Source organism: Symphodus melops, assembly GCF_947650265.1.
Source record: "Symphodus melops genome assembly, chromosome: 7".
Lineage (NCBI taxonomy): Eukaryota > Metazoa > Chordata > Actinopteri > Labriformes > Labridae > Symphodus > Symphodus melops.
In genome coordinates this window covers 26,857,003-26,882,452 of record NC_136697.1, presented here as the reverse complement: position 1 = coordinate 26,882,452, position 25,450 = coordinate 26,857,003, and the positions used below count along the sequence as shown (strand labels likewise).

The following is a 25,450-nucleotide window of genomic DNA, read 5'->3' as shown; positions in this document are numbered from 1 at the left end:
ACAGGCTAGGTGATGTTATTGTTACTACAGATGTTCACTCAGTGCAACAATGCTGGACTGTTACTTAGCTGGCAGCTTACCTGCTTAAGAAGACAAACATTTGTTTCATTGACTCTTTAAGAAATGACTTTATCTCTGAGATCAACTCCAAGTATGACATTTTGTTTAAGATGAATTGGGGCCACTTTTATATTAAGTAAAGATTGGAGTGCATTGGGCCGTGGAGGTGCAATAGGGGCAGAGTGATTGGTTGGACAGGGTTTTAATTTCTGAAGTTTCTGCACTTGACTTGTTAGGGGTTCTTCTTACAATAGACTGGTATAGAAATGACATATTTCAAGCTGTCAAAATCTGAGACACCACAGGGAGGCGTCAGAGAGCCACTGAACTTTATCTCCATTGGAAGATGTGTTTTCACTCACTGCTGGTTCACATACTGTATTTACATTAAGTACATTGAGCTGACCTTTGCTCCTTGTTTTTGTCTATCAGATGTTCAAAGTGATGACTGAAGCGGATCATTGATATTGTCTTTAGACATACTTCACCTCAGATTGAAGTCATGATCCTGTTTCAAATACAAACCTACTGATTCAAAAAAAGTCTTTGAACAAGACATCATCTGTCGTTTTACTCTCTACTGTAAGTCTTTTTTAAAACGATAGGTCTTTAATTGTTTTACATTTTATTATTCAGAGAGATTGTTACTTTGATTTTCTGATACAGTGTCTTCCACATATCAGAAGAACAACATTGTATTCTTCGTCACTGTTTTTGGTCTGATAGAAGGCAGACGTAGAGGTCAGAACAAACACCTAGCTGTGGGAGTGTCACCCACCTGGGGGAGGGGCTACTGCCCTTTGTGATGTCATGAAGGGAAAATCTACAAACAGCTTTGTTTGAGCACATTTTCTGAAAAGTGGAGCAGGTAAAAGACAAAGAGGATGGATGTCCATGGATATCATTTTTTCATGACATTTATTAGCACATATTAATGAAACAATCCATCAGGAGCTTAGTAAGCTAAAAAAAATCTTTGAGTCATAAAAAGACAAACATGTTAATCAAGAAAATTCTTTAAGAAAATAAAACATGCTAAATCAAGTCTGTCTCACCTTTCAAATAATTAAACATGCATTAAGATCCTTAATTTTCTTACTTCCAAACAAAAATCAGAATCTAAGTTAATATAACAATTGAATCAATGTGAATTGTAGAAATTATTCAGTTCTTTAGCTTTTGTTCACAATGTAAACATTTGTTCAATATTAATTATTATTTAAATACCTAATTTAAATTTTTTCCACATTAACACTAAAAACTATAAAAAAGAAATCTATTTTACTGACTTGAATTAAACCCAATTTATACATTCATTGTTCAAGTTAAAATACCCATAAAGACAAACTAGTTTTAATAAACCAAGACGAATGAACACAATCATAACAAGTAAAACAATGTTTAACCCTCTGACTTCACCCCAAACAATATAATGTGCAGAGAACCTGACAGCAAACCTCAACTACCATGCTGCCTCACGCAGACTAATCAATCAATGAAGTACACAGCCGGCAGCACTGTTAATCAAGGATTCAATCAGACGACGATGCATCACTCTCTGAAATAAACAGGGTCAATTTAGTATATGAAATCCAACATGCTAAACAGAGCCTTAACAAAGAACACAGCATGCTTACCAACAGCATCTCTGCTGTCTTCCTGACACTGAATTGAGCCTGAAAGTGTCTCAGCCTCTCTCCTCTCTCCTCCTCACTCAGCAGGTTTACACACCTGACTCAGAAAGGTCACCTGATAGTCTGATCTGTGCTCAGTGCTGCTCTCCAGTGTTCAACACAAACGTTGATGAAAGACTGACACCAGAGATCACCTGGTTAGTAATAATAAACCTTTAAACACACAATGAACACAATTACATATGAACCAGTAAATACACCTTCAAACAAACGTCATGGTGAGCAGTGAAAGAGTCCACGGCTAAACAGACACAGGAAGGAGCGTCACTTAAAGACACTCAAACATTTACAGAACAGACGAGAAGAGGTCAAAGTACCGCCCATAAAGTTTGATTGACAGGTGACGACCATCACATCTCAGCAACGAGCATGAATAAAAATCAAGTAGAAGATTTGAAACACAGCAAGTTAAACATCTGTCTCCTTCATGACTTCTGTCTACTTCAGTTTACACAACTCAGCAGAGTCTCCAAAATCATAACATACCCAGAGTCCAGCATGTAGAGGCTGAGTGAATGTGGTTTGGACTCTGTGGAGGAGAGTCATGGTTTCAGAGATGTTGTAGAAGGACAGAATACCTGCTGTGTGATCCAGGTACACTCCTACTCTGGAGGACCGAGGACCTGAGACAGGAGTCTTGACATTGTTGTAATAAAAGTTATAACTGTTGTTGTTACAATCTAACCTCCAAGATTTGTCATTACGTCCAAACCTACATTCACCTGAGGTCGCTGCTCTGCTGATATTCTTGTATGTGACTGCTACATTAACTCCTGTTCCTCTCCACTCCACCTCCCAGTAACAACGTCCAGTCAGACTCTCTTTACTCAGGACCTGACAATAATCAATGAATCTGTCTGGGTGACTCGAATAAGACTGATGTTCCCTCATTAATGTTACTTTTCTGTTCTCATCAGATAATAACAGCCATGTGTTTGCTGTGTTTGGATCCAGTGTGATGTCACATGAATATTGTAGGAACTCAGCTCTGGTCTTGGGCTCTGGTTCTGGTTCTGGTTTTAGTTTTGGTTCTGGTTCTGGTTGTGACAGTAAAACATCCACTTGAGTCACTGTCCGTGAGATGTTTGTCCATTTGTCTGTCAGGACGTCCTGTAGTTTATCTCTGACTTCTGACACAGCTGCTGTCACGTCCTCAAAGTACCTCAGAGGACGGATCTTGATGCTGGATGAGTGTGTAGATTCACTGAGTGCTGACACTGAGGGGTAGTCCTGTAGAAACTGGGTGTGATCGCGTGTGTGTGAGAGCTTCTCCAGTTCAGCGTCTTTCCTCTTCAGCTCAGTGATCTCCTGCTCCAGCTTCTCCTGACGCTCTCTGACTCGACTCACTTCAGTTTGCTGCTGGGATCTGACCTGCTGCGTCACATCAGAGCGTCTTTTCTCCATGAGACGGATCAGCTCAGTGAACATCTTCTCACTGTTCCCCACTGTTTTATCAGCAGAGCCATTGATAGCCTCCACCTCCTGTTGGAGCAGCTTCACATCTTTCTCTCCGTCCTGGATTCTCTGCTGGATGTTTTGTCGACTCACCTCGAGCTCTCTCTGCTTCTCGCTCCTTTCTGCTGCAGCTGAGACTGTGTCGTGACCTTTGTGTTCGTCCATTAAACAGAGGAGACAGATAGACTGCTGATCAGTGCGACAAAATACTTTCATTTCCTCATTATGACGAGAGCAGACGTTCTCCTGGAGCTTCTTGGAGGGCTCCACCAGCTTGTGTTTCTTCAATGGCGCTGCTTCAAAATGAGGCTGGAGGTGATTCTCACAGTAAGAGGCCAGACACTGCAGACAGGACTTACAGGCTTTCAGTTTCCTCCCGGTGCAGACATCACAGGCCACATCTTCAGGTCCAGCATAACAGTGATCAGCAGGAGCAGCTTGGACTCCAGTCTTCTTCAGCTCCTCCACTAAAACTGCTAACATGGTGTTTTTCACCAGGACAGGCCTCGGTGTGAAGTCCTGTCTGCACTGAGGGCAGCTGTAGACTCTCTTCTCATCCTGTGTATCCCAGTGGTTTTTAATACACTTCATACAGTAACTGTGTCCACAGGGAATAGTCACAGGATCCTGCAGTAGTTCCAGACAGATGGAACAGCAGAATCTCTCTCGGTCCAGTTGGTTTCCTCTCTGAGCCATTTCTCCCTTCAGTGATGATGATGGTCAAACAGTTCCTCTTTCTCTGGATAGAAACACAGTCAGAGCTCTGATGGACAACAACCGTCTGCTCTTGTTGACTTGCTGCACTGAATGAGGTTTTTCAGTTCCAGTAATTCACAGTTTATAGTTCACACCCATCCTCATACCTGCAGGTCTGTGACAGGGAGGGAGGAGAGAAATATTAAAATGGGGTGAAGTTCAGGTTTGACTGCGTTCCACAAAGAGCAGCTATTGAAAGAGACAGGGTGTGACTCAAAAACAACAAACAGTCGTAATAGTTGGACTTGAGCGAGGACACTGTTTCATTTATTAAGACAAAATATATTTATAAAAACATTTACACAACATGGTATGAAAAAAGAAAACAGATAAATACATAAATGGAGGGTTTCCTTGAGAGCTTTCACATAAATGGGCGGAGTTTGCACCATTTGACCAATCACAGACATTGAGTGGGCTTCTAACAGCAGAGTGGTATTCTTACCAACTTAGAGAAAACCTAAATATTTATAAACTATAACAGTTGAAAATGTTCTACTGGTATAAGAAACAATGCATCTGGAGACATCTGAGGTTACTGGACATTATAGCTGATACCACCCTCAGGCCTGACGTGGTCCTGATATCTGAGGAGTCTCAGCAAGTGGTTTGATAACAGGCCCCTCTGCTCTGGAATCATCCACCAGTCAGGGTCCGGGAGGGAAAAACACTCCGAATCAGAAACACTTTATTAATCCCAGGGGGAAATCTGGTTGTAACAGTCGCTCTTTAAGACAGAGGAAGACTAAGTCTGCACACCAGAATCTGCTCCATTTAACTTTTATTGGGAATGATCACCACATGTAACGTTTCAGGCCCTTGCCCTTTATCAGACAGGAACAAGTGAGGAGACACGCATCCATATACACAAATCCCCTGAGGTCACCTGACAGGTCATGTGGTTGACATATGTAAATCTTCTCATCCCCTTTTTATCCCAGTGGCTTTTAATACAGTTCATGCAGTAGCTGTGTCCACAGGGAACAGTCACTGTATCCCTCAGTAGATCCAGACAGATCGAACAAGAAAGGGTTTCCTGTCCCAGCTGAACTCCTTTCTGTGCCATTTCTCCTCTCTGCAACAACGACTGTCTGAGTCTCAACGTGTAGATCTGAAGGGGAGGGAACCAGGAAATACAGAGTCAGAGTGGCTGGCTGTGTTTGAGAGCAGGAAGAAGAGGGAGGGTTTAACAAGCTCTGATTGGTTCCAGGAAGAGGAGCAGTGTGTGTGTGTGTGTGTGTGAGAGAGAGAGAGAAAGAGAGAGAGACTTGTTTACAACAGAGAACTTTTATCTTTTAAAAACACTTCTCATTTCAGATTGTAGAAGATGAACTCTTGTTTGAATCACATAGTTTGGAGACGGTTTTCTTGTTTCTGAAATAAGCTCTTCTTCAGTCTTTGATAGTACCGTAAATTCCGGACTATAAGCCGCTACTTTTTTCTCACACTTCGAGCACTGCGGCTTCTACTCCGGTGCGGCTAATGCATGGATTTTTTATGGGGGACAATGAGCTTCTGCCGCAAAAACATTTGACTTCGTCACGTCGGATCTTAATATCAGTCATTTTGCGCTTCATGCACGCACCCTCATCATGGAAAACACACGGAGAAATACATATGATGCAGCTTTCAAGTTAAAGGCGATCGACCTGGCTGTCAAAGAAGCTAACAGAGCTGCTGCACGTTAAGATGACACTGACAGCGACAACAGAGACTGAGGAAGTGAGTAATGAAGTCATTCTGAGGCAGTGAATGGATGGACTTTTTCTTGTGAAATATATTACGGTCATCTTTTTCATCAGCCGTGTTACAGACACCGTCGGCTAGGCTTCGTATTGTAACGGTTCATGTTGTAAAGTCAGTAGTTGATAATGTGTTCATAATTCCGATTATGTGGAGAGTCAGTGAATGCACCAGCGCGAACGTGTTGAGTGGCTGTATGAGAGAACGCTGGGGGAGAGAGTTGGATTGTTACGGCAAGTTATGTGTTGCTCTCTGCTGTAAACGGCGTGGTCACGGCCGACAGTGATCGGGTTATTAAAAGTTATTATTTGAACGCTCTCGTCGTCCTTTAACGTCCGTACGGACGCTACAGTATTTGCGGATGTTACCGGTAGCCTACGTCTGTGTAAATAGCTCTTGTTATAGCGTGGACACCTGCGGCTTATAATCAAGTGCGGCTTATATATGTACAAATACATTTATTTACTTATTTTTAGCCGGTGCGGCTTATATCCAGGTGCGCTCAATAGTACGGAATTTACGGTAGGTATTTTTATGGATCGCTTCATCTTGATAAATTTGTGGCTATATCTTTTAATTGTGTCAACCATGTGAGAGTCATTCTTTTAGGTTTGTGGAGCTGTAATACATACGTGTGTAAGTAATAGATCTCATTACAGTAGCAGCAGAGTTACATTTGGTTTGGAGCCAACTGTCTGTTGTTGTCTGAGAGATTTGGCTTAACATAGATGTTTGACATTTTAGTCCAGGAGATGAGTTCCTCATGTCTTGTACAGAGTCAAGTATTTGTGGGCTGTCTTTCTATCAGAATATAAGGAACACTGTGAAGAAGAATACTTTGACCAGTGACTGCAGAGTCCTGGTCCAGCATGCCAGTGATTGTGAGATCCTGGTCAGAACAATGTTAGTGATTGTAAAGTCTTGGTCAAGCATGTTTGAGCAATTGTCTTTGATAGTTATGTTATTTGACCATGGCTAAATAAATCTAAGATGATCCACAAGTCTGTTTGACAATGTCCTCCTCATTCATTCAACACAGATATAGAAACCTCCACCTTACAGTCCTTAAAGTTCAGTCTGCTAAAATGAGTATCGTATTAATACAGTCCTTTAAGCCTTTTTGATCATTTAGAGTAACAGCACTTCAACAAATTCAACATGTGACCTCATTTTCACAGTTCTGAATCCCCACAGGACCTGAATGCACCACATGATCAGGCTCTGCAGCTAACTTGTAGACTGTGATGACTGAATGAATCTGAAAAAAAGGACACTCTAATACATGCTTATTTAGTTTAGTCACAACCATCCTACTTTAAAACTCACATTCTCCTCAAAGTATGAAGTTTGAACTTTTAATAATCAGTGTAAATACTATTCTTCTCATTTTGTAAGACAACCTAAACATCCTGATGTAAACCTAAACATGGATTCAAAGTTCAGTGACGGACACTCTTCAGCTCTAAACATCAACACATGAACAAAGTGAGTTTGACTCTACTTCAGCTTCTTACGACACCCTGCAATGAAGACCAGAAGAAAACATTTTGTTCATGTGTGTTTATTCAGACTGTTAAAGTTCAGATTGTTCAAACATCATATTGTGCCGACCTCAGATTGTAAAGTACCGCACAGAGACTAAGTGGTTTGTGTTGTATCTCACAGAATGAAAGGAATGTAATATCTCTTAGGTGAAAGACGACAAAGAGCAAAACATGGTGGACGATGACTCGTTTATTAAACGGCTAACAACAGGCTTCAATATGCTTCGACATGAGACACTTCCCCAACTGCATAATCTTGCTCTATACAGCTCTTTGTTGCCACCTAAAGGCGGATCATATAACACAGCACTCTATGACTGTATTGGCATTCTTATGCTTGTTTAAAGGTGAACACTCTTTCTGGTTTAAACTCCACAGTTTGTACCTGTGACTCGTTCGTATATCACATTCAAAAGTCCAGATATGTTTGTGGATTTACTAAACAAAAAAGGGAAAACAGTATTTTTAAACAAAAGGTCCAAAAGATGAAGATGATTGTGATAACAATGACAGCCAACAGAAAAATATTTCAAATTCATGTACAGGTAAAATTAAAGTAAGCCACGCCCACTGCTAATTACTGGAAACTATATCAAACCCATATAAGGAGCAAAATATAACAAATAATCAACAGAGGTAAAAACACACATTATGGCTCCGACACATCAAATCAGTAAAGTGTGTTCAATGTCTCTCCTTCAATCATTTCATGAACACATTCACTTCATCCACACAATCACTTTGTTTGATCAGAATCTCTGCTCACAGAAAACCAGGATTTATCTCCTTATTGATTTAATCAGGAGGATTACATTTTTAAAACACCTCAGAGGACATTTTTACATCACTTTGAATATGAACAACATTTATTCTGACTAACTCGTTTCTTTAAGTGGGATTTTATAGATTTTCTACAAATGTTCAAAGTGGTGAGAAGAGAAAATCAGCATTAAAGAAAAGTTTGCTGCTCTCTCTCTCTCTCTCTTCAGACTCTGAATCAGAACAGAAACAACAGCATATAAATGTATGAATACAAATAATCAAACATGGAGAGCAGAGAGAAGTTGATGTTTTCACACAGAGAAATGTCAGTTCAGGTGAACAAAAGTCATGGTGAGCAGTGAAAGAGTCCACGGCTAAACAGACACAGGAAGGAGCGTCACTTAAAGACACTCAAACATTTACAGAACAGACGAGAAGAAGTCAAAGTACCGCCCATAAAGTTTGATTGACAGGTGGCGACCATCACATCTCAGCAACGAGCATGAATAAAAATCAAGTTGAAGATTTGAAACACATCAAGTTAAACATCTGTCTCCTTAATGACTTCTGTCTATTTCAGTTTACACAACTCAGCAGAGGATCCAAAGATATCAAACCCGAGTCCAGCATGTAGAGGCTGAGTGAATGTGGTCTGGACTCTGTGGAGGAGAGTCATGGTTTCAGAGATGTTGTAGAAGGACAGAATACCTGCTGTGTGATCCAGGTACACTCCTACTCTGGAGGACAGAGGACCTGAGACAGGAGTGCTGACATTGTTGTAACAAAAGTTATAACTGTTGTTGTAACAAACTAACCTCCAAGATTTGTCATTATATCCAAACCCACATTCATCTGAGATCCGTGCTCTGCTGATATTCTTGTATGTGACTGCTACATAAACTCTTCCTCTCCACTCCACCTCCCAGTAACAACGTCCAGTCAGACTCTCTTTACTCAGGACCTGATCCCAATAAGTGAATCTGTCTGGGTGACTAGAATAAGACTGATCTTCGTTCACTCGTGTTACTTTTCTGTTCCCATTAGATAATAACAGACGTGTGTGTGCTGTGTTTGGATCCAGTGTGATGTCACATGAATATTTTAAGAACTCAGCTCTGGTCTTGGGCTCTGGTTCTGGTTCTGGTTGTGACAGTAAAACATCCACTTCAGTCAGTGTCTGTGAGATGTTTGTCCATTTCTCTCTCAGGACGTCCTGTAGTTTATCTCTGACTTCTGACACAGCTGCTGTCACGTCCTCAAAGTACCTCAGAGGACGGATCTTGATGCTGGATGAGTGTGTAGATTCACTGAGTGCTGACACTGAGGGGTAGTCCTGTAGAAACTGGTTGTGATCTTGTGTGTGTGAGAGCTTCTCCAGTTCAGCGTCTTTCCTCTTCAGCTCAGTGATCTCCTGCTCCAGCTTCTCCTGACGCTCTCTGACTCGACTCACTTCAGTTTGCTGCTGGGATCTGACCTGCTGCGTCACATCAGAGCGTCTTTTCTCCATGAGACGGATCAGCTCAGTGAACATCTTCTCACTGTTCCCCACTGTTTTATCAGCAGAGCCATTGATAGCCTCCACCTCCTGTTGGAGCAGCTTCACATCTTTCTCTCCGTCCTGGATTCTCTGCTGGATGTTTTGTCGACTCACCTCGAGCTCTCTCTGCTTCTCGCTCCTTTCTGCTGCAGCTGAGACTGTGTCGTGACCTTTGTGTTCGTCCATTAAACAGAGGAGACAGATAGACTGCTGATCAGTGCGACAAAATACTTTCATTTCCTCATTATGACGAGAGCAGACGTTCTCCTGGAGCTTCTTGGAGGGCTCCACCAGCTTGTGTTTCTTAAATGAAGGTACTTTAAAATGAGGCTGGAGGTGATTCTCACAGTAAGAGGCCAGACACTGCAGACAGGACTTACAGGCTTTCAGTTTCCTCCCGGTGCAGACATCACAGGCCACATCTTCAGGTCCAGCATAGCAGAGATCAGCAGGAGCAGCTTGGAGTCCAGTCTTCTTCAGCTCCTCCACTAAAACTGCTAACATGGTGTTTTTCACCAGGACAGGCCTCGGTGTGAAGTCCTGTCTGCACTGAGGGCAGCTGTAGACTCTCTTCTCATTCTGTGTATCCCAGTGGTTTTTAATACACTTCATACAGTAACTGTGTCCACAGGGAATAGTCACCGGATCCTTCAGTAGATCCAGACAGATGGAACAAGAGAAAGCCTCCCGGTCTAGCTGAACTCCTTTCTGTGCCATTTCTCCTCTCGGTAACAACGACTGTCTGAGTTTCACTTCCTGAGAAATCAAACTAGTTTGACCTCTGATCTACACAGCATGTGTTTGTTCACAGTCTGCTCTCGCACATGTTGGTTACACCCATCCTCAAACATTAGATCTGATGTGGAGAGAAGGAGGAAATACACGTCAGAGTGGAGCTGGCTGTGTGTGAGAGCAGGAAGAAGAGGGAGGGGTTAACAAGCTGTGACTCATGTTTCATGCCTCTGATAGGGCCGATTCTCAACATGAATACATAACCACTCTCTGTCTCATGGAAGCAAACTCTATAAGCAAACATGTAAAAAAAAACTGTAGTCCCACATTTCTATCATGTAAAAAGAAGTGAATAAAACACAGAGAATAACTGAACAGGTTCTACAACTACAGTCAGAACGGAGCGACCTGTGAGCACCAGCATTACAAGCTGTCAAAACCTGAGAGACCACAGGGAGGCGTCAGAGAGCCACTGAACTTTATCTCCATTGGAAGATGTGTTTTACAGCCTGGTACAAAAACAAGCTCGTCATTTATTACAAAATACACAACACAAAGCCCTGTTGTTTTTAACGGCTGCTTTATCAGACATGAGCAACATAGCGTCCACATGAACCGTCACGTGACTGTTGAGTTTATAGGCAGAACCTGTGTAGTTTTGGTGAGGCCAAATAAAACATTAAATGAAACCAGAAATTCCCATCAAGTCAACATGTGCTAATCCAAGCTGCTTGTTGAATGTTGTGTGATAGCGACATCCCTCTCAAGGCCGACATTCAAACAAGCCAGAAGTAGATATTTCATTCAGTTTTTTCCACCTGTCTCAGTGACCGGCTCTTGAATGTCTCCCCCTTGATTTTTATCCTCAGAGGTTTTACTAAATCTACCAACACCAGCACTAGAAGTGTAGTCATTTCAACACCACCCATTACTACACAACACTTTTAAATAAAACAGTCAAACATTATTTTTCTCATAAGTTCATCCAACCAAAAGCTCATAATTTAAAAAAGGAGGTAAGCTTCTTGGTAGCAAAACACCACACAGCTCTGAACGTGTCACACCATTCAGAGCAGACGTTCCAGAGCTCCTGGGCAGCAGTCTGTTTAGTGTTTCATGTTGACCCTGCTTCAGTCATCACATTGAACATCTAACAGACAAAAACAAGGAGCAAAGGTCAGCTCAATGTATTTAATGTAAATACAGTATGTGAACCAGCAGTGAGTGAAAACACATCTTCCAATGGAGATAAAGTTCAGTGGCTCTCTGACGCCTCCCTGTGGTGTCTCAGATTTTGACAGCTTGAAATATGTCATTTCTATACCAGTCTATTCTAAGAAGAACCCCAAACAAGTCAAGTGCAGAAACTTCAGAAATTAAAACCCTGTCCAACCAATCACTCTGCCCCTATTGCACCTCCACGGCCCAATGCACTCCAATCTTTACTTATTATAAAAGTGGCCCCAATTCATCTTAAACAAAATGTCAGACTTGGAGTTGATCTCAGAGATAAAGTCATTTCTTAAAGAGTCACTGAAACAAATGTTTGTCTTCTTAAACAGGTAAGCTGCCAGCTAAGTAACAGTCCAGCATTGTCAGAGAGCCACTGAACTTTATCTCCATTGGAAGATGTGTTTTCACTCACTGCTGGTTCACATACTGTATTTACATGAAATACATTGAGCTGACCTTTGCTCCTTGTTTTTGTCCATCAGATGTTCAAAGTGATGATTGAAGCAGATCACTGATATTGTCTTTAGACAAACTTCACCTCAGATTGAAGTCATGATCCTGTTTCATATACAAACCTACTGATTCAAAAAAAGTCTTTGAACAAGACGTCATCTGTCGTTTGACTCTCTACTGTAAGTCTTTTTTAAAACGATAGGTCCTTAATTGTTTTACATTTTATTATTCAGAGAGATTGTTTCTTTGATTTTCTGATGCAGTGTCTTCCACATATCAGAAGAATAACATTGTATTCTTCGTCACTGTTTTTGGTCTGATAGAAGGCAGACGTAGAGGTCAGAACAAACACCTAGCTGTGGGAGTGTCACCCACCTGGGGGAGGGGCTACTGCCCTTTGTGATGTCATGAAGGGAAAATCTACAAACAGCTTTGTTTGAGCAGACTTTTTATGAAAAGTGGAGCAGGTAAAAGACAAAGAGGATGGATGTCCATGGATATCATGTTTTCATTACATTTATTAGCACATATTAATGAAACAATCCATCAGGAGCTTAGTAAGCTAAAAAAAATCTTTGAGTCATAAAAAGACAAACATGTTAATCAAGAAAATTCTTTAAGAAAATAAAACATGCTAAATCAAGTCTGTCTCACCTTTCAAATAAGTAAACATGCATTAAGATCCTTAATTTTCTTATTTCCAAACAATAAAAATCAGAATCTAAGTTAATATAACAATTGAATCAATGTGAATTGTAGAAATTATTCAGCTCTTTAGCTTTTGTTGACAATTTAAACATTTGTTCAATATTAATTATTATTTAAATACCTAATTTAAATGTTTTCCACATTAACACTAAAAACTATAAAAAAGAAATCTATTTTACTGACTTGAATTAAACCCAATTTATACATTCATTGTTCAAGCTAAAATACCCATAAAGACATAAACTAGTTTTAATAAACCAAGATGAATGAACACAATCATAACAAGTAAAACAATGTTTAACCCTCTGACTTCACCCCAAACAATATAATGTGCAGAGAACCTGACAGCAAACCTCAACTACCATGCTGCCTCACGCAGACTAATCAATCAATGAAGTACACAGCCGGCAGCACTGTTAATCAAGGATTCAATCAGACGACGATGCATCACTCTCTGAAATAAACAGGGTCAATTTAGTACATGAAATCCAACATGCTAAACAGAGCCTTAACAAAGAACACAGCATGCTTACCAACAGCATCTCTGCTGTCTTCCTGACACTGAATTGAGCCTGAAAGTGTCTCAGCCTCTCTCCTCTCTCCTCCTCACTCAGCAGGTTTACACACCTGACTCAGAAAGGTCACCTGATAGTCTGATCTGTGCTCAGTGCTGCTCTCCAGTGTTCAACACAAACGTTGATGAAAGACTGACACCAGAGATCACCTGGTTAGTAATACTAAACCTTTAAACACTCAATGAACACAACTACATATGAACCAGTAAATACACCTTCAAACAAAAGTCATGGTGAACAGTGAAAGAGTCCACGGCTAAACAGACACAGGAAGGAGCGTCACTTAAAGACACTCAAACATTTACAGAACAGACGAGAAGAGGTCAAAGTACCGCCCATAAAGTTTGATTGACAGGTGACGACCATCACATCTCAGCAACGAGCATGAATAAAAATGAAGTTGAAGATTTGAAACACATCAAGTTAAACATCTGTCTCCTTAATGACTTCTGTCTATTTCAGTTTACACAACTCAGCAGAGGCTCCAACATCATAAAACCTGAGTCCAGCATGTAGAGGCTGAGTGAATGTGGTCTGGACTCTGTGGAGGAGAGTCATGGTTTCAGAGATGTTGTAGAAGGACAGAATACCTGCTCTGTGATCCAGGTACACTCCTACTCTGGAGGACCGAGGACCTGAGACAGGAGTCCAGACATTGTTGTAACAAAAGTAATAACTGTTGTTGTCACAATATAACATCCAAGATTTGTCATTACGTCCAAAGAAACATTCATCTGAGCTCCCTGCTCTGCTGATATTCTTGTATGTGACTGCTACAGAAACTCCTGTTCCTCTCCACTCCACCTCCCAGTAACAACGTCCAGTCAGACTCTCTTTACTCAGGACCTGCCACCAATAAGTGAATCTGTCTGGGTGACTAGAATAAGACTGATGTTTACTCATCACTGTTACTTTTCTGTTCCCATCAGATAATAACAGCAGTGTGTGTGCTGTGTTTGGATCCAGTGTGATGTCACATGAATATCGTAAGAACTCAGCTCTGGTCTTGGGCTCTGGTTCTGGTTCTGGTCCTGACAGTAAAACATCCACCTCAGTCACTGTCTGTGAGATGCTTGTCCATTTGTCTGTCAGGACGTCCTGTAGTTTATCTCTGACTTCTGACACAGCTGCTGTCACGTCCTCAAAGTACCTCAGAGGACGGATCTTGATGCTGGATGAGTGTGTAGATTCACTGAGTGCTGACACTGAGGGGTAGTCCTGTAGAAACTGGATGTGATCTTGTGTGTGTGACAGCTTCTCCATCTCAGCGTCTTTCCTCTTCAGCTCAGTGATCTCCTGCTCCAGCTTCTCCTGACACTCTCTGACTCGACTCACTTCAGTTTGCTGCTGGGATCTGACCTGCTGCTTCACATCAGAGCGTCTTTTCTCCATGATAACAGATAGACTGCTGATCAGTGCGACAAAAAACTTTCATTTCCTCATTATGACGAGAGCAGACGTTCTCCTGGAGCTTCTTGGAGGGCTCCACCAGCTTGTGTTTCTTAAATGGAGGTGCTTCATAATGAGGCTGGAGGTGATTCTCACAGTAAGAGGCCAGACACTGCAGACAGGACTTACAGGCTTTCAGTTTCCTCCCGGTGCAGACATCACAGGCCACATCTTCAGGTCCAGCATAGCAGAGATCAGCAGGAGCAGCTTGGAGTCCAGTCTTCTTCAGCTCCTCCACTAAAACTGCCAACATGGTGCTTTTCACCAGGACAGGCCTCGGTGTGAAGTCCTGTCTGCACTGAGGGCAGCTGTAGACTCTCTTCTCATCCTGTGTATCCCAGTGGTTTTTAATACACTTCATACAGTAACTGTGTCCACAGGGAATAGTCACCGGATCCTTCAGTAGATCCAGACAGATGGGACAACTGATTTTGTCTCGGTCCAGTTGGTTTCCTCTCTGAGCCATTTCTCCCTTCAGTGATGATGATGGTCAAACAGTTCCTCTTTCTCTGGATAGAAACACAGTCAGAACTCTGATGGACAACAACCGTCTGCTCTTGTTGACTTGCTGCAGTGAATGAGGTTTTTCAGTTCCAGTAATTCACAGTTTAAAGTTCACACCCATCTTCATACCTGCAGGTCTGTGACGGGGAGGGAGGAGAGAAATATTTAAATGGGGTGAAGTTCAGGTTTGACTGCGTTCCACAAAGAGCAGCTTTTTAAAGAGACAGGGTGTGACTCAAAAACAACAAACAGTCGTAATAGTTGGACTTGAGTGAGGACACTGTTTCATTTATTAAGACAAAAGATATTTATAAAAACATTTACACAACACGGTGTGAAAAAGAAAACAGATAAATACATAAATGGAGGGTTTCCTTGAGAGCTTTCACATAAATGGGCGGAGTTTGCACCATTTGACCAATCACAGACATTGAGTGGGCTTCTAACAGCAGAGTGGTATTCTTACCAACGTAGAGAAAACCTAAATATTTATAAACTATAACAGTTGAAAATGTTCTACTGGTATAAGAAACAATGCATCTGGAGACATCTGAGGTTACTGGACATTATAGCTGATACCACCCTCAGGCCTGACGTGGTCCTGATATCTGAGGAGTCTCAGCAAGTGGTTTGATAACAGGCCCCTCTGCTCTGGAATCATCCACCAGTCAGGGTCCGGGAGGGAAAATCACTCAGAATCAGAAACACTTTATTAATCCCAGTGGGAAATCTGGTTGTTACAGTTGCTCTTTAAGACAGAGGAAGACTAAGTCTGCATACCAGAATCTGCTCCATTTAACTTTTATTGGGAATGATCACCACATGTAACGTTTCAGGCCCTCGCCCTTCATCAGACAGGAACAAGTGAGGAGACACGCTTCCACATATACAAATCCCCCAAGGTCACCTGACAGGTCATGTGGTTGACATATGTAAATCTTCTCATCCCCTTTTATACCAGTGGCTTTTAATACAGTTCATGCAGTAGCTGTGTCCACAGGGAACAGTCACTGGATCCCTCAGTAGATCCAGACAGATCGAACAAGAAAGGGTTTCCTGTCCCAGCTGAACTCCTTTCTGTGCCATTTCTCCTCTCTGCAACAACGACTGTCTGAGTCTCAACGTGTAGATCTGAAGGGGAGGGAACCAGGAAATACAGAGTCAGAGTGGCTGGCTGTGTGTGAGAGCAGGAAGAAGAGGGAGGGTTTAACAAGCTCTGATTGGTTCCAGGAAGAGGAGCAGTGTGTGTGTGTGTGTGTGTGTGTGTGTGTGTGTGTGGTGAGAGAGAGAGAGAGAGAGACTTGTTTACAACAGAGAACTTTTATCTTTTAAAAACACTTCTCATTTCAGATCGTAGAAGATGAACTCTTGTTAGAATCGCAGAGTTTGGAGACGGTTTTCTTGTTTCTGAAATAAGCTCTTCTTCAGTCTTTGATAGTAGGTATTTTTATGGATCGCTTCATCTTGATAAATTTGTGGATGTATCTTTTAATTGTGTCAACCATGTGAGAGTCATTCTTTTAGGTTTGTGGAGCTGTAATACATACGTGTGTAAGTAATAGATCTCATTACAGTAGCAGCAGAGTTATATTTGGTTTGGAGCCAACTGTCTGTTGTTGTCTGAGAGATTTGGCTTAACATAGATGTTTGACATTTTAGTCCAGGAGATGAGTTCTTCATGTCTTATACAGAGTCAAGTATTTGTGGGCTGTCTTTCTATCAGAATATAAGGAACACTGTGAAGAAGAATACTTTGACCAGTGACTGCAGAGTCCTGGTCCAGCATGCCAGTGATTGTGAGATCCTGGTCAGAACAATGTTACTGATTGTAAAGTCTTGGTCAAGCATGTTTGAGCAATTGTCTTTGATAGTTGTGTTATTTGACCATGGCTAAATAAATCTAAGATGATCCACAAGTCTGTTTGACAATGTCCTCCTCATTCATTCAACACAGATATAGAAACCTCCACCTTACAGTCCTTAAAGTTCAGTCTGCTAAAATGAGTATCGTATTAATACAGTCCTTTAAGCCTTTTTGATCATTTAGAGTAACAGCACTTCAACAAATTCAACATGTGAGCTCATTTTTTACAGTTCTGAATCCCCACAGGACCTGAATGCACCACAGGATCAGGCTCTGCAGCTAACTTGTAGACTGTGATGACTGAATGAATCTGAAAAAAAGGACACTTTAATACATGCTTATTTAGTTTAGTCACAACCATCCTACTTTAAAACTCACATTCTCCTCAAAGTATGAAGTTTGAACTTTTAATAATCAGTGTAAATACTATTCTTCTCACTTTGTAAGACAACCTAAACATCCTGATGTAAACCTAAACATGGATTCAAAGTTCAGTGACGGGCACTCTTCAGCTCTAAACATCAACACATGAACAAAGTGAGTTTGACTCTACTTCAGCTTCTTACGACACCCTGCAATGAAGACCAGAAGAAAACATTTTGTTCATGTGTGTTTAGTCAGAATGTTAAAGTTCAGATTGTTCAAACATCATATTGTGCCGACCTCAGATTGTAAAGTACCGCACAGAGACTAAGTGGTTTGTGTTGTATCTCACAGAATGAAAGGAATGTAATATCTCTTAGGTGAAAGACGACAAAGAGCAAAACGTGGTGGACGATGACTCGTTTATTAAACGGCTAACAACAGGCTTCAATATGCTTCGACATGAGACACTTCCCCAATTGCATAGTCTTGCTCTATACAGCTCTTTGTTGCCACCTAAAGGCGGATCATATAATACAGCACTCTATGCCTGGATTGGCATTCTTATGCTTGTTTAAAGGTGAACACTCTTTCTGGTTTAAACTCCACAGTTTGTACCTGTGACTCGTTCGTATATCACATTCAAAAGTCCAGATATGTTTGTGGATTTACTAAACAAAAAAGGGAAAACAGTATTTTTAAACAAAAGGTCCAAAAGATGAAGATGATTGTGATAACAATGACAGCCAACAGAAAAATATTTCAAATTCATGTACCGGTAAAATTAAAGTAAGCCACGCCCACTGCTAATTACTGGAAACTATATCAAACCCATATAAGGAGCAAAATCTAACAAATAATCAACAGAGGTAAAAACACACATTATGGCTCCGACACATCAAATCAGTAAAGTGTGTTCAATGTCTCTCCTTCAATCATTTCATGAACACATTCACTTCATCCACACAATCACTTTGTTTGATCAGAATCTCTGCTCACAGAAAACCAGGATTTATCTCCTATTGATTTAATCAGGAGGATTACATTTTTAAAACACATCAGAGGACATTTTTACATCACTTTGAATATGAACAACATTTATTCTGACTAACTCGTTTCTTTAAGTGTGATTTTATAGATTTTCTACAAATGTTCAAAGTGGTGAGAAGAGAAAATCAGCATTAAAGAAAAGTTTGCTGCTCTCTCTCTCTCTCTCTTCAGACTCTGAATCAGAACAGAAACAACAGCATATAAATGTATGAATACAAATAATCAAACATGGAGAGCAGAGAGAAGTTGATGTTTTCACACAGAGAAATGTCAGTTCAGGTGAACAAAAGTCATGGTGAGCAGTGAAAGAGTCCACGGCTAAACAGACACAGGAAAGAGCGTCACTTAAAGACACTCAAACATTTACAGAACAGACGAGAAGAGGTCAAAGTACCGCCCATAAAGTTTGATTGACAGGTGACGACCATCACATCTCAGCAAGGAGCAAGAATAAAAATCAAGTTGAAGATTTGAAACACAGCAAGTTAAACATCTGTCTCCTTAATGACTTCTGTCTATTTCAGTTTACACAACTCAGCAGAGGATCCAACATAATATAGCCAGAGTCCAGCATGTAGAGGCTGAGTGAATGTGGTCTGGACTCTGTGGAGGAGAGTCATGGTTTCAGAGATGCTGTAGAAGGACAGAATACCTGCTGTGTGATCCAGGTACACTCCTACTCTGGAGGACCGAGGAACTGAGACAGGAGTCCTGACTTTGTTGTACCAAAAGTTATAACTGTTGTTGTCACAATCTAACATCCAAGATTTGTCATTACGTCCAATCCAACATTCATCTGAGTTCCCTGCTCTGCCGATATTCTTGTATGTGACTGCTACACAAACTCCTCTTCCTCTCCTCTCCACCTCCCAGTAACAACGTCCAGTCAGACTCTCTTTACTCAGGACCTGATCCCAATAAGTGAATCTGTCTGGGTGACTAGAATAAGACTGATGTTCACTCATTAATGTTACTTTTTTGTTCCCATCAGATAATAACAGCTGTGTGTTTGCTGTGTTTGGATCCAGTGTGACGTCACATGAATATCTTAAGAACTCAGCTCTGGTCTTGGGCTCTGGTTCTGGTTCTGGTTGTGACAGTAAAACATCCACTTTAGTCAGTGTCTGTGAGATGTTTGTCCATTTGTCTGTCAGGACGTCCTGTAGTTTATCTCTGACTTCTGACACAGCTGCTGTCACGTCCTCAAAGTACCTCAGAGGACGGATCTTGATGCTGGATGAGTGTGTAGATTCACTGAGTGCTGACACTGAGGGGTAGTCCTGTAGAAACTGGTTGTGATCTTGTGTGTGTGACAGCTTCTCCATCTCAGCGTCTTTCCTCTTCAGCTCAGTGATCTCCTGCTCCAGCTTCTCCTGACGCTCTCTGACTCGACTCACTTCAGTTTGCTGCTGGGATCTGACCTGCTGCTTCACATCAGAGCGTCTTTTCTGCATGAGACGGATCAGCTCAGTGAACATCTTCTCACTGTTCCCCACTGTTTTATCAGCAGAGCCATTGATAGCCTTCACCTCCTGTTGGAGCAACTTCACATCTTTCTCTCCGTCCTGGATTCTCTGCTGGATGTTTTGTCGACTCACCTCGAGCTCTCTCTGCTTCTCGCTCCTTTCTGCTGCAGCTGAGACTGTGTCGTGACCTTTGTGTTCGTCCATTAAACAGAGGAGACAGATAGACTGCTGATCAGTGCGACAAAAAACTTTCATTTCCTCATTATGACGAGAGCAGACGTTCTCCTGGAGCTTCTTGGAGGGCTCCACCAGCTTGTGTTTCTTAAATGGAGGTGCTTCATAATGAGGCTGGAGGTGATTCTCACAGTAAGAGGCCAGACACTGCAGACAGGACTTACAGGCTTTCAGTTTCCTCCCGGTGCAGACATCACAGGCCACATCTTCAGGTCCAGCATAGCAGTGATCAGCAGGAGCATCTTGGAGTCCAGTCTTCTTCAGCTCCTCCACTAAAACTGCCAACATGGTGCTTTTCACCAGGACAGGCCTCGGTGTGAAGTCCTGTCTGCACTGAGGGCAGCTGTAGACTCTCTTCTCATCCTGTGTATCCCAGTGGTTTTTAATACACTTCATACAGTAACTGTGTCCGCAGGAAGTAGTCACAGGATCCTTCAGTAGTTCCAGACAGATGGGACAACTGATTTTGTCTCGGTCCAGTTGGTTTCCTCTCTGAGCCATTTCTCCCTTCAGTGATGATGATGGTCAAACAGTTCCTCTTTCTCTGGATAGAAACACAGTCAGAACTCTGCTCTTGTTGACTTGCTGCAGTAAGTGAGGTTTTTCAGTTCCAGTAATTCACAGTTTAAAGTTCACACCCATCCTCATACCTGCAGGTCTGTGACGGGGAGGGAGGAGAGAAATATTTAAATGGGGTGAAGTTCAGGTTTGACTGCGTTCCACAAAGAGCAGCTATTGTAAGAGACAGGGTGTGACTCAAAAACAGCAAACAGTCGTAATAGTTGGACTTGAGCGAGGACACTGTTTCATTTATTAAGACAAAAGATATTTATAAAAACATTTACACAACACGGTGTGAATAAAGAAAACGGATAAATACATAAATGGAGGGTTTCCTTGAGAGCTTTCACATAAATGGGCGGAGTTTGCACCATTTGACCAATCACAGACTTTGAGTGGGCTTCTAACAGCAGAGTGGTATTCTTACCAACGTAGAGAAAACCTAAATATTTATAAACTATAAAAGTTAAAAATGTTCTATTGGTATAAGAAACAATGTATCTGGAGACATCTGAGGTTACTGGACATTATAGCTGATACCACCCTCAGGCCTGACGTGGTCCTGATATCTGAGGAGTCTCAGCAAGTGGTTTGATAACAGGCCCCTCTGCTCTGGAATCATCCACCAGTCAGGGTCCGGGAGGGAAAAACACTCAGAATCAGAAACACTTTATTAATCCCAGGGGGAAATCTGGTTGTTGCAGTCGCTGTTAAAGACAGAGGAAGATTAAGTCTGCACACCAGAATCTGCTCCATTTAACTTTTATTGGGAATGATCACCACATGTAAAGTTTCAGGCCCTCGCCCCTTCATCAGACATGAACAAGTGAGGAGACACGCTTCCACATATACAAATCCCCCAAGGTCACCTGACAGGTCATGTGGTTGACATATGTAAATCTTCTCATCCCCTTTTTATCCCAGTGGCTTTTAATACAGTTCATGCAGTAGCTGTGTCCACAGGGAATAGTCACCGGATCCTTCCGTAGATCCAGACAGATGGAACAAGAGAAAGCCTCCCGGTCTAGCTGAACTCCTTTCTGCGCCATTTCTCCTCTCTGTAACAGCGACTGTCTGTCAATCAAACTAGTTTGACCTCTGATCTACACAGCATGTGTTTGTTCACAGTCTGCTCTCGCACATGTTGGTTACACCCATCCTCAAACATTAGATCTGATGTGAAGAGAAGGAGGAAATACACGTCAGACTGGAGCTGGCTGTGTGTGAGAGCAGGAAGAAGAGGGAGGGGTGAACAAGCTGTGACTCATGTTTCATGCCTCTGATAGGGCCGATTCTCTACATGAATACATAACCACTCTCTGTCTCATGGAAGCAAACTCTATAAGCAAACATGGAAAAAAACTGTAGTCCCACATTTCTATCATGTAAAAAGAAGTGAATAAAACAGAGAGAATAACTGAACAGGTTCTACAACTACAGTCAGAACGGAGCGACCTGTGAGCACCAGCATTACAAGCTGTCAAAACCTGAGAGACCACAGGGAGGCGTCAGAGAGCCACTGAACTTTATCTCCATTGGAAGATGTGTTTTCACTCACTGCTGGTTCACATACTGTATTTACATGAAATACATTGAGCTGACCTTTGCTCCTTGTTTTTGTCTGTCAGATGTTCAAAGTGATGACTGAAGCAGATCATTGATATTGTCTTTAGACAAACTTCACCTCAGATTGAAGTCATGATCCTGTTTCAAAAACAAACCTACTGACTCCTACTGCTGCTTTAATGTACAAAGACTCCTCTTAAAACAGTCGGCTTGATTTTGTTGCGAGAGCGCGGGGATCTTTAGACTTTTTAGACTTTTTATTTTATTGTCCCCAAGGGGAAATTCTTTTTCACCGGTGTACAGTTTTAAGGGCAGCACGCCGACAGAGGGTGAACACAGGGAGATACATGTGGGACAACAGGACATACAGTAACAGGACATACAGTGCATGTGGTTATGGGGGGACCGGGGATTTGGACTGAGGTGGATTTTTATTGAGGGCTGAGATGACTGCAGGCACCAGGCTTCTGCCGTATCGCGCCCTCCTGCACAACAGGGATCTGTACCTGCGCCCAGAGGGCATGATGGTGAGGTGGCAGTTGAGAGGGTGGGTGATGTCCAGTGCTATTGTGTGTGCGATGCGTGTGACCAATTAGTTTGGCTGCAATGTTTGTGACACGTGTGAGTTTGGTTTGGTTTTTGACAGTGAGAAGGTTGAAGAAGCAGGAGGAACAGTAGAGCAGGATGGGCTGGACGATGCTTTGATACAACAGGAGGAGGAGGTGGGGGGCAACATATAGTCCTTTGAGTTTCCGGATGGCGTGCAGTCTTTGGTGGCTCCTTTTTTGAATGTCCGTTATGTGCTGGTCGAAGGTGAGATTGTTGTCTAGTGTGAGTCCGAGGTATCTGAAGCTGTCAACAGTTTCAACTGTGTCGTTGTTGATGAGGGTGGGGGGCTGGGGTGATGGGGTGCCTATTATTATTTATTTTGTTTTGTTTACGTTGAGATGGAGGAAGTTATGCTTACACCAGTGTGAAAAGTGAGTGACAGTGTTGTGGTAGTCTGTGGTGGAGTTATTGTCTGATAGGAGGGCGAGGATGGCAGTGTCGTCAGAGTACTTGAGGTAGGTGGTGGTGGGAGAGGGTCTGGTGCAGTCGTTGGTGTACAGGGTGTAGAGGAAGGGGCTTAGCACACAGCCCTGGGGGGCTCCGGTGTTGGTGATGAGTGGGGGTGATGTGGATGTGCCTACCCGAACAGCTTGCCGTCTGTCGCTGAGGAAGTTGTGCAGGAGGTGGATCAGAATGGGTGGAGTGGTGAGTTTGTGAAGCTTCCGGATGAGCAGGTGCCTTTGAATGGTATTGAATGCGAAACTGAAGTCCACGAAGAGGATCCTTGCGAAGGTGCCTCGGGAATCTAGGTGCTGAAGGACAAGTTGTAGCAGGCAAGCAACAGCGTCCTCTGTGCCCCTTTTTTCCCTGTAGGCAAATTGGAGAGGGTCCAGATGAGGTTTCACCAAAGGGAGGATGACCTTCAGCAGCAGTGTTTCCAGGCATTTCATTAGTATGGGAGTGAGGGCGATGGGGCGGTAGTGATTGAGGTCGGAGGGTCGTGGTTTCTTGGGTACCGGGATTATTGTTGCGCTTTTCCAGAGGAGGGGTATAGTAGCAGTCAGATATGACTCACAGAAGAGGGAGTGGGCAATAGGAGCCAGTTCTGTGGCACAGGTCTTCAGCACCCTTGCTGGGATGCCGTCGGGTCCTGGGGCCTTGGATGGGTTACACCGGCTTAGCTGGTGGCGCACTTCAGCGACTGTGAAGGGGGCAGGCTCATTGGGATCTACTGGGGGGAGAGCCTTGAGAGCTTCCCTGCGCTCTTTGGAGAAGTCCTGTGTGTCGAAGCGGTTGAAAAAGAAGTTCAGTTCAGTGGGGGGGTGGGTGGCGTGAGATTTTTTTTTTGTTGTGGGTGGGTTCGTATCCGGTGAGGGTACTTATCTCTGCTAAGTAGTTGGCGTTTTTAGGAATTATTTTAATATCCTAGTTTGTTGCTCTTATGTACTACTTGACTTTTGAAACCTCTACTCTGCCTCACTTTGATTGGTCGGTCTGGGCCGAGTGTGAATCTCGTCAGGAGGACCAATAACTGCCTTTCATAAAGATATCGCTGCTGCCTTGAACTAGAACATCACTATTGGTTATTAGGAGCGGTTAAAGAAATACACAGTTTATTCAGCTTTTATACCTTTTAAAGTTATTGAGTTATTACAGTTTTAAAGTCATTCCCCTCTATGGTCAGATCATAGGCTGTTACTACTGGAAAGGCCTCCTTCACAGCCGTTACCTGGAGGGGACTCTCCTTGGGTCTCTCACACCTTAGTGGGTCCTAATGTCAGGTCCAAAACTGACACTCCGCAGCTTTCTCTTAAGTTAGTCTAGTTTGTGCTGCATCTGTAAAATAGATTCTGAGAACAAACAGACAGACATCAGAATTCAGGTTATAATACTTGCAAGGAGAGCAGTTTGGGACAGCAGAATTTACAATCTCCAAACCTACTCTGCTGTCCTCCTGCTCGTCCCTTCTTTTTATTGAAGAAGCACACGCCCTGGTTTACACAATGTATGATTACTTCATTGTACACATGATACATAAGGTAGGATAGAGGTCATGACCATCCGTCGAGCACGGGTATGGTCACCCCTTACACACACAACCCCCTTGTTGTGCAACGTGTCATCTTCTGCAAAACAAGGCAGTGAGCGCAAAGAGAAGTGAGAGTGCAAAGCTAAGTGAGAGTGCAAAGTGTACTTCCCCTTTGCACTGTCAAATATCTGTGCAGAGACATTTCATGATTAACATAGCCCCCTCACAGTTTTAAGCCTTAGCACTTTATGATAACTTTGCATACAATTTTATTCTAACATTCCCTCCTGTTTATCATTAAGTGCATAATTTATCATTATCCTTGCATAACTATTTCTGTTTAGGATTTTCAGTTAGCAGTTCACTAATATCAGCCTCAGTAATTTGCACTCAGAGGGAAAAATGTTATGGGATTAGTACAAATTCAGTATGTCCAGAGAATAGACATCATCGTCCCCCTGGTCATCGGACTTTTCTCCGCATCCGCCACTATGAGATACAGCAACATACTCATCAGCACTATCGTGAATAACCATTTGTTGGTACTTGGGATCCGTCATCCT

General features: G+C 42.4%; 3 protein-coding genes across 3 annotated transcripts; all 3 read right to left on the bottom strand.

Annotated features, from left to right (window-relative positions):
• Positions 1–1,303: 1,303 nt before the first annotated feature.
• LOC306826276 (uncharacterized protein) lies at positions 1,304–10,268 on the bottom strand (the record flags this gene model as incomplete). The annotated part of the gene is made up of 3 exons (XM_079347478.1): positions 1,304–3,836; positions 4,963–5,076; positions 8,598–10,268. The coding sequence occupies 3 exons, from the start codon at positions 10,266–10,268 to the stop codon at positions 2,193–2,195; spliced, it is 3,429 nt and encodes a 1,142-aa protein (XP_079203604.1). The 3' UTR covers positions 1,304–2,192.
• Positions 10,269–12,773: 2,505 nt separating this feature from the next.
• LOC306826275 (tripartite motif-containing protein 16-like protein) lies at positions 12,774–15,326 on the bottom strand (the record flags this gene model as incomplete). Its single annotated transcript, XM_079347477.1, has 2 exons — positions 12,774–14,283; positions 15,323–15,326. The coding sequence occupies 2 exons, from the start codon at positions 15,324–15,326 to the stop codon at positions 13,706–13,708; spliced, it is 582 nt and encodes a 193-aa protein (XP_079203603.1). The 3' UTR covers positions 12,774–13,705.
• A 3,464-nt stretch (positions 15,327–18,790) lies between these two features.
• Positions 18,791–21,795, bottom strand: LOC306826806 (tripartite motif-containing protein 16-like). Its single transcript, XM_079348345.1, has 2 exons — positions 21,634–21,795; positions 18,791–20,545 (listed from the first exon to the last, which is right to left on the bottom strand). The coding sequence occupies exons 1-2, from the start codon at positions 21,790–21,792 to the stop codon at positions 18,998–19,000; spliced, it is 1,707 nt and encodes a 568-aa protein (XP_079204471.1). The 5' UTR covers positions 21,793–21,795; the 3' UTR covers positions 18,791–18,997.
• Between the last annotated feature and the right edge of the window lie 3,655 nt (positions 21,796–25,450).